Source organism: Agelaius phoeniceus, chromosome 1, assembly GCF_051311805.1.
Source record: "Agelaius phoeniceus isolate bAgePho1 chromosome 1, bAgePho1.hap1, whole genome shotgun sequence".
NCBI lineage: Eukaryota > Metazoa > Chordata > Aves > Passeriformes > Icteridae > Agelaius > Agelaius phoeniceus.
Genome location: NC_135265.1, coordinates 83,012,110 through 83,021,882, shown reverse-complemented (window position 1 = coordinate 83,021,882; position 9,773 = coordinate 83,012,110). Strand labels below are relative to the sequence as shown.

At 38.2% G+C, this 9,773-nt stretch overlaps 1 protein-coding gene across 4 annotated transcripts in view; it reads left to right on the top strand.

Annotated features, from left to right (window-relative positions):
• MTRR (5-methyltetrahydrofolate-homocysteine methyltransferase reductase) overlaps window positions 1–9,773 on the top strand; it is a 28,716-nt gene that overhangs the window by 577 nt on the left and 18,366 nt on the right. For 2 of the 4 annotated variants that reach the window (XM_077182438.1, XM_077182448.1), the window contains exons 2-4: window positions 369–502; window positions 3,116–3,279; window positions 7,654–7,807. In XM_077182438.1, coding sequence (XP_077038553.1) covers window positions 3,136–3,279; window positions 7,654–7,807 — 298 coding nt within the window. In that variant the 5' untranslated portion in view covers window positions 369–502; window positions 3,116–3,135. The remainder of the gene's footprint in view (window positions 1–368; window positions 503–3,115; window positions 3,280–7,653; window positions 7,808–9,773) is intronic. The other 2 variants (XM_077182446.1, XM_054642667.2) reach the window with 1 other exon arrangement.

Below are 9,773 nucleotides of genomic sequence, written 5' to 3'. Positions count from 1 at the left end.
CGGCACTGCTGGGGCAGCACGTGTGCTTGGTTCAGCGGCATTCCTGCATGGATTCTCCTACACTCCGTTGCCTTAGGGAGCCACTGGACTCCCTGCTATTCTTCCGTGGACTGTTAGCTCTCTGACTTTTCCAAGTATCGGATCAGGAGAGCTGTTGTTTGGAATTTCATTCTTAGTTTCCTGTTAAGCACTGGTGTGATGCAGCAAATCACAGGTCGTGTTCCCAGCTTAAACATTGTATTTTGATGTGTGTCTACCACTACGATAACGTGTTAAAGGCCGCTGGTGTGGTAGTACTATTGAAGTTACAGGGATTCTTCAGAAAGCTCGATAGCTCATGAATTACCTTTTTTCCCTCTTTATTCCAGTTGAACTTGTATCGTGTAAGTGGAAGTGGTGTAGCATCTTTGAAGAGTGTATAGAACAGCAAAGCAAGAACAGTGTGGGCAGCATGCTCGTCTGAGAGCAAGTGTGTTCCTGGTTTATGGTTGTTCATCTGCAGGTAGGCATGACTGATTTTTCTCTTTGAGCAGCGTCACTTGGCAGTCTGTGCACAATGATCTTATGGTTGATGACAGAGAGAAGATGTGTTTGCAGGGTGAAACTCTTCAACTCGTCCAGTTTAGATCAAATCATGATCAAAGGAATTCATTGGTCTATTGTTGACATAATTAACTTTTAAGGAATTAAATAAACTAGTCAGTTAATTGAATTATGTATTTAAGATGAATAGCAACAATGCAACACATATAACACTAAGCTCCCAGAAAATGTTAATAAATGCCACAAATATATAAACAGCTTCCTGTATCTAATTCCAAGGAATTGTCTAATTGTGTTCTCTCCAATTGCCACAAGGATGCATTTGCACTGTTGCACACACATACAGTACCCTGTCTCAGGAGGTCTTGCATGTGCATCTCCAGCATCATTGGATCTTCTGGCTGTGTGGGTTCTCTTGTTTCCACATGCTGTCTGTGAGAGGTGCAGTTGCTCCAGATTTTGTGTCTTCATACAATCTACTGGACCATTCACCAGTGCAAAAAACTTCTCTCTAAGTTCACATATATGTACCGAAAATGTGTGTGGCTACTTTTTGCACCCTTTATTGTTGCTATACTAGATGGAATAGAAAGCTCACAATGTCTTACAGGAATCCAGGCTGCTCTGCCTGACCTAGGCAGAGGTCTGTTAGGGGTCTGTTAACATAGCACTGTTAAGGCAACATCTGACCATGTCAGACCACGTCTTGGCTGCTGTTCCTTCTGTTTCCCTCTCCATTTCTCCTGCTGTTGCAAATTTTTGTGTTTCTCAAACATTAACAGCTTCCCAAGCTGACTCTTGTTCTAACAGACTTGTTGGTAATGCCTGGGCTATAATGTTGGCAGCTTACTCCTCAGCTTTTCTTGTATAGAAGGTTTCTGTGCTATGGTGTGGTCTTTGTGGGATCTTATTATCTTTCTCCCTTTTTGAGGTGTGAGGAAGAGTGTAGTAATGAAGTGCTGCTTTGTCTTTTTTGGTTTTGTTCATTTGTGGTCGGGTGATGCCACCTGCTGACAAGAGGGTTAGGTGAAAACACAGCACATGACCAGGATGAATCTGTATTACTACAGGGATCTGAGGGTATTTAAACTGTATTTATGCTATTTTATATGAATCATCATAATTAGCACATTTTTTCATTTGGAAAAGGAAGGTGAAGAATCATTTTGAGCATTGTTTTGTTGTATGCACCTTCTGTGCACACATTCACATAAAACCAGTTATGTAAATGAATTTATTTAAAGGTGGCTGTTAAGGTAATTACTTATAATTTTAGATAATATATGTAATTAATTTAAAATGAAAACTAAAATGGAATTTTCTTCTACACAGTAGAAGAAAATGCAATTAAAACCTCAACATTTTATAGTAATTACATTTTTCATTAAATTCACATATGTTACAGGCATTCTTAAGAACCTATCATTTAGTTTTGCTACTTTTGATGTATAATTATGCTTTTTAAAAAAAATCCTGTAGGAAAAACCTTCTGCAGTACTGTCGGGAGAAATATCCTGCCATATCTATGGAGTACAGTATTCTTATACAATTGAACTATGTTTATTTTCCCTTGAGAGAAAGAGAAAAAAGAGATATCTCAAATTATGGAGCCACAGGTTTCCATAACTGCTGCCTGAAGTTAAATCTGTGGTGTTCTCTGTGTCAAAATAATGGAAAACTTCTTGCATTCAGATTTTCATAGGACAGGTGAATGGATAAGGATATGCATCTCATTCATCCTGCTGCTTGCAAGGGACTTGGTGACACCTCAACAGATTTCTCTAAGATTGTTTCTTACTCTTAGGAGAATAAAACCCCAAAGAGTCAATTCTGTAGTTCACAGAATCACAGAGTGGTCTGTGTTGGAAGGGACCCAGAAGTATCATGAAATCCAGCTCCTCCAAAGTGAATGGCCAATATGGGGATCAAAAGCAACACCTTGGTGTTATTACCATTGTGTTCTGAGCACCTGAGCTAACCTCAGGGCCAGGTTGCACTTGTGTAAGGAGCTCCCTTTTGAAATACAAGATTGAAGTCAGTGTTTGTGCTCCAAAATACATCGTGGACAATAAAGTGTAAAGTCATTGCAGCAAAAAAATACTGATTTCAGAAAAGAAGAAACTGAGAATTTAATTTTTTTTCATCAGGCTTTGTAGTTTGACTTCGCTAGGTCTATGTTTTGTTTTGTTTTCAAAGACAGCTCGGAAAAGTGAACAAAACAGTCACTAAATTGAAATAGAAAATATATAATAATATAATAAAAATAGTATATAATTAATTTTAAAAGTTTTCATGTTACATTATTTACAAACTAAATTCTTGATATCAGAGATATTGCTATATTACTGGAGCATCAAGGCAGTACAGCACGTAGGACCAACACCACACATCCTTTGCAACCTGATCTACAAAGCTTGTTTGTGAGAAATGGCTTCACTTCAGAGCAGATGCCTCATTTCCAAGTTAAACACCAATGCTGCTATCTTTATCTCTTTTTATCTCATAAGCAGAGTAAAATCTTGCTTTTCTGCTTACAGGAAATTCACTTTTTTAATTCTTTTTTCCCCTGCAGTTTCTCTAAAAAAAAATAGAATGTGCTGTGAGTCAAAAAGGAGGTTTTTGCTCCTCTATGCAACACAAAAGGGGCAGGCAAAAGCCATAGCTGAGGAAATATGGCAGCAAGCAGGTGCCCATGGACTTGAAGCTGATATACACTGTATAAGTGAAATGGATAAGGTGAGATACTCCATGCTTTTTTGAAAAATATGTATTGAAGAACTGAATTCTTCTTTGCATGATAGAGTGGTGGCTCTGGATGTCACGAAGGCTAGCAGATGCACCCACCTGAAAAACAACACCTAGTGTCAAATTCTTCTTTGTGAATCAGTAATTTCTACCAATACTCACAGTTGCTTAATAGTCTTCTGCCAAAGATAAATCTTATGATTTTTCTTATTGGAACTGTAAATTAATATGACTTTATCTCTCTTCTAACAATGATTCAGTGACTTCTTGAAAACTTTTTATGTATGCAGTAGTGAATAAATTCTGTATTTACAGGTCAGGTCTGCTGTTACTAGAAATTATACTTTTTCTTCTTGGTTTTTCTGAGGTTTTTTTTTTTTTTGTTTGACTGCTTGTTTTTGTGGGGTTTTTTGTTTGTTTGGTTGGGTTTTCTTTCTTTTGTTGCATTGATGTTCTGTTTTGTGTTAACTGTGGGCTCCAGCATGTCCCGGAGCTTTTGTGGGTCTTCATGTGTTGCTTAGCATATGCACTCATTTCAATTCCCACAGGACTCACTTCAAGTTATGTTCTAGAACAAAATAAAATGCTTGGCTGGGACAAGGAAGTGGCTTCTTATTACTTGCTGTTATCCAAGAGTAAGAATGTGAAAACTTAGTTCTGTAACTGAAAGCATTATGGACTGTAATTTCCTTCACAAAGTACTCTCAACTGTATGCCTTCAAACAAAAACATATAAAAAACAAACAATCAAAACTTGATACCCTGGTATTCCATATGAGATGAGGAGAAAATAACATCTAAAAGTTTTTTTTTTTTTCATGCACTTGAATATGTGAGACATTTTGAATGAATGTGCACTAAGTACAGAGCTGAGTGTTAGAAAGAGACTTTGATGCAGCCAGCAGGGAATGTGAAGATTCTCCTTATATTCTTGCATTTAATTTCTTCTGCATTTGACAGGTTTGGAGATTAGTTTAGGAAAGTGATAGTCAGAACATTTCTAGCCCTGTTATTGGCCTGCCACTTAAATAAATGTATTTTGCCAAATTTGGCAAGACAATTCAGAGCTGCAAATTAATTATGACTTGAGAATCTGAGAATTGGGCACTGAGGAAACAAGTAACTTCTGCAGCTTTGTAAATCTTGTCACAGATAAGCTTCTGTTTTTTCCCTCTACTTGCAGTTAGAAAGTCTGTCTTTATGTAGCTTTTGGGTATTTTCAGACCTTGTGAAGGTCTGTGGATGGAGTAGGTGGTTGCAGAGCCAGTAATAGTAATTCTTGCCATTCAAAAGTGAATGGTCAAATACTGCTCAGGTCTCAGGAACACTGGCTGTTTCCAAGTAATGTCTCTCACCTACAGTCCCGGGGTGAGATAAGGTCATAAATCTTTAGTTGATTATGGTGATTACATTTTATGAAGACTGAAATTATGTGGAAGTGAGGAGCAGTAAAATATTGGGGGCTAAATGGAGATCATCTTGGGTCACAGTGTGTAGTCAGCCTTAGATGAATTATCTGAATAAGTACATTTGTCATTATATGTATTATTCTGGATGAGACAAACCTGGCTGCTTTGAGCCCATCCTCTTCTATCAGCAACCATGCACAGCTTGAGCAGGCTGCTCACTGCTCTTGTGTGGCATTGCTGTCCTCAGCTGAGGAGAATGTTTGAAGGAAAGAGAAAGAGGGAGACAAACCTGAAATACAAAGGATAAAGGAGAAAGTGGAAGGTAGAGTAAAAACTTTGTAGTTGTATTAGGTTCTTCTTCTGGTCTGGTAATGTAGCAAACCTCACAGTAATTGACACATGTTGCAGTACAACACGAAATGAACAACACTCACACACTGAGATGTCCAAGGCAAAAAAGGTGTGTTTGTTTCCGGACCTCGATATTTATAGAATTTTAAAAGTGACCATGGGTTGGAGGATGAAATTGCCACCTCTCCAACCACACTGTTCAAACCAACAGTCCATCAATTCTCTCCTCCTCCAGAAAGGAATGCTAAACAATCATTATTTACATGAAAAGTGCGTGAGAAACTCCATTACAAAAATGTAAACATCAGAAGGCTTAGAAGAAGTTTACAAGAGCAAAGTGACAGACACAAATTATTGCAGAACCTGTATCACCAAATGTTTAGTTTTCAAAAGGTGTCCAAGTTTGCAGATGAAAATCTGCAGTGGAGTAAGCAAGAACGTAGTGAGCTAATCATTTTTCTGTTCTAATACACCACTTCATACTTCCTGAGCTTGTATCTTTTTTGGTTTTTTAATGGAGCTCATTTTAGTGTATATTCTCATGTGATACCAGTAGACCCTTCTCTTCTTTACTTCAAGAATTTGCTTTTCTTTGTGAATGTGGTAGTCACCTGTGGCAATGCACTGCAGAAGCTCTGGGTCTGTGTTATCAAATCAGCTGTGCAAGCTTTGAAAATATGAGTCCTTATTGCAACAGGACCCTTAAGGCCTTTCTTTGTACAACTTAGAGTTCAGTTTTGAAAGTGTCAGGATTTTGTGAGTACTTGGGGTTTGCCTGAACTTGTAAAAGACAAAAGCTGTGTTTGGAAGGTTCCTGGGCCACAACTCATTGAAGTCTGGCAAAGTGCCCTGGGAATATCCTTGTACGTTTACTCTGTTTACTTGTGCTTCTCTAGGCTTCTGCTTTAGGCCACTGTCAGAAGCAAGATATGTAGTAATTTAAGTTTACCATGCAACTGCTTTTAGCTTCTTCAGGAAAGATTTGGAAACATTGCCAAAAGCAAAACTGCTTTAGTCTATTTCTGTGTATTCCTGGCCTTTTTGGGTTGTAGGTATCATGTAGTTTTTTCCATGGCTTGACAAGGAGATAAAGTTTGAGTGGTTTATTTAGGGAGGTGTTTAGAACATAACTCCTCAAAATCTGAAGTTTTGTATTGCAGTCTTGAAACTGCTGAGCGGAACACAGCACCTCTTGCAATCTTTCTATTTTCTCATAGTCCTGTTATTTTTATTAAACTTAGAGTGCTGGGAGATGATTTAAACTACAACCCACAGGGAACAGTAGAGGGAGCTTAGGTTATTATGGCAAAATTGGCTAAGGAATGCTCTAATAGCAGCCTGTGTGAGCCAAACTGGACGACAGGAGGCCAAATCCATTGGGTGCTGCTTGATAAACTCTGATTTGACACTGGTGGAGAAGTTCTGCATGGAAGAAGCTGCCCAGAAAAGGGAAATCTCTACCCTGAGAAGTTTTCAAAATTCAGCCAGTTATAGCTGACCGAGTGCAGCACTGTCTGTTAGTCACACTTGAGGTGGGACTAAGTGGTCTCCAGAGGTCACTCCCAAGCACTAGATTGGAGCTGTGTGTCACAGAGGTCACTACCCACAGGCTATAGGGGTTGCTGCAAGAGCCATTTGTATGGGTGCCCTGAGTGACAGCACACTGGCACAGTGCTGCAGCCTGCTAAAGATGGGAAAGCCAAAGATTCTGAGGGCTTTTTACTTGAGAAGTAATTAATGGTTGCATGAGATGTGAATTTAGGGAACTGACACACAGTCCCTACTACAGGCAGTTCTTTCAAGCTGGTATAATGGGAGTAACTTCATGGAACTCTGGGGAATGTGGGAGACCAGGATTAGCAAAGGAGAGACAAGTGAATTGGGAGAAGGGTGAATGGGCCAAAATTAATCAGACTGTAGAGCACGGTGTCTGATTATCACTGTTCAGAGTTACCTTAGTTCTCCCAAAAGGACTGGGGGATTTTTGGGGTATAATGATCTCAAAGGTCTTTTCCAACCTAGTTAATTCTGTGATACTGTGATTCTGTAACATGGAAGTTATCAGACGGGACCATATCATAATTTATGAGACTTAGAAATTATCCCTTCAGTTTGTATAGCCGCACCCCACTTATCTGTGTGAAATCATGAGGATTTTGGCTGTGTGACTGTGATCATATATCCAAAATACTTTTTCCACTTGACAAAATATTTTTAGAACTGTGTATTTAAGCTGTCTTGAGTGCAGTTGTGAAGTATTCTTCATGTACCTACTAGCCTGCTCAATGCTGCCCTTGGACATCTGTATATGGGATCATAGGATATGTCAGGTTGGAAGAAGCTTCATGAGGTCAGTTGAGGTCAGAGCAGGTTCTTCAGGGCTTTATCAAATCTGGTCTTGAAAACTCCAAATATGATCATAAGTTACATCCCCAAAATTGCTTGTAATTAACTTGAAAGACTTCCTGTGGCTTAATATAGGTAAAATGTGATTAAATGGGTTTTGTGTACACTTGGGAAGAAGAAAAGTGGGAGATAGAGTATCTAAGGGCACAATTATGTATCAAATGGCACCTTGTAACTTAACTTGTTTTATTGCTTGTAGTATAACCTGGAAACAGAAAAGGATCCTGTAGTTATTGTTATTTCCACTACTGGGACAGGAGAGCCACCAGACACTGCCCGCAAGTTTGTGAAGAAAATTCAAGACAAGACCTTGCCTCCTGACCATTTTGCACATCTCCAGTATGGATTGCTAGGTGACTTAGTATTTTCTATATTATTGCAGAATTTGTCTGTCAGTGAATAATTTTTATATTTCTTTTATTTCTGAATAGGTGGTTTTGGCTTTTTTAAGTGCTTATAAAACATTTATTTTTTAAACAGCAGTTTTGTGTAATGTCTTCTATGAGCAATAAAGGAAAAACATCACAAAAATTATCTGAATGTAAGCTACCAATGTAATTTTTTACAGCTTAATTTTCTCTCTGCATAAAAACTATATGATGTAAGCTATCTATAGCTGTTTGAAATTTAAATTTCATGTCAAGTCTCTACAGAGATTAGTAAACTAGATTAGTTTACTTGGCTGTGTGAGTTGTTAGGTTTTTTCTCTACAGAGGAAAAGGCAGTGTAAAATGTTCTTAGAAGTAAAAACCTTAAATCTTCCCATCCATTTAAATTTGCAATAATACTTTAGTTTTGAATGTTGTACTCATCAACATGTATGAATGTACCTTCAGCTTAAAGATGGATAAGCAAAATACAGATTTGGCAAAATACATTATCTATCTTGAGTTGATTGTAAGGTTAGTTTTTTCAGTTTTCAAATTTCATTTATAAACAAACTCAAGAAATGTCTATTTAAACCTAGGTTATTTCTACCTGACAAATTTAATTTGATAGATGGGAATGAGGAAACTTCTAAGTTTCTAATAAGGAAGGCACTCATTAGAAGGAAGTTTCTCCTGGATATATAATGTGGAAGTCTGAACGATATGCATCCTAATCATGTAGCGTTTTGAGAAGCTGTTATGCTCTTGCCTAGTTACATATAGCAGTTTGTGAAATGGGCAGGTTTTTCACAGCTGACTGCATGCATATTTGTATGTGTAAAGATAAGTATTATATTAATCCTGAATTTTATTATGGCAGAATTATTAAGAATTATTAAGGTGTCTAAATTACAATGTGATTCAAGTTTAACAAGTTATCAGTCTTAAAATATATTCATGGTGTCCATCTAAATTGTTCCAATTAAATGTTTGCTCTAAGTACTGTACTTGAGAGAAAGCAAACGTCCTCTTAAAAGGGAAAAAAAAAATAAAAGGGTGTTAAAAGGAGAGGGGAATGCTCCTCTATTAGTTGGCATCATGGTTTAACCACAGCCAGAAACCAAGCCCCACTCAGCTACTCTCTCCTTCACCCAAGTCCTCCCTGGTGGGATGGAGGAGTGAATGGAAATGGTAAAAGTGATTACACTTGTGGGTTGAGATAATGACAGTTTATTAGGGAAGGCAAAAGCAGAACACAATTAAAGCAAGACAAGGAATTCACTCACCCTACCCTATGGGCAGGCAGGTGTTTCAGCCATGTCCAGCAAATCAGAGCTCCATCACATGTAGAAGTGATTTGGGAAAATAAATGGCATCACTGCATATGTCCTCCCCTTGCCTCTTCTTTGTCCAGCTTTATGTGCTGAGCATGATGCCATGTGGCATGTCCCTTTGGTCATTCTGTTGGGGTCATCTGTCCCAGCTGTGTTCACTTTGTGCACTCCCACTCCCCATGCTGATGGGGAGAGGAGAGGGGAGGGAAGGGGAGAGGCCTTGGCTATATATATGTATGTGTGTATATATATATATACATATATATATATACATACATATATATATACATATATATATGTATGTATAAGTGCTGCTATATCTATCTATCTATATATATATATATATATATAAGTGCTGCTCAGCAATACCAAGCATCCCTGAGTTATCCACACTGTTTCCAGCACAAATCCAAAATACAGCCCCATACTAGCTATGATGAGGAAAACTAGCACTATTCCAGCCAAAACTAGCACAAGCGGAAATAATCCAGATCTAGTAGTTTGAAATTGCACACAAGAAAGGGTCAGGCTGTGAAAAATGATGATAGCAATAGTGAACCGGTGGTGTGGATTACTTAGAGAATTTGTGAAGATGGACCTAAAACCAATGGTCTTTA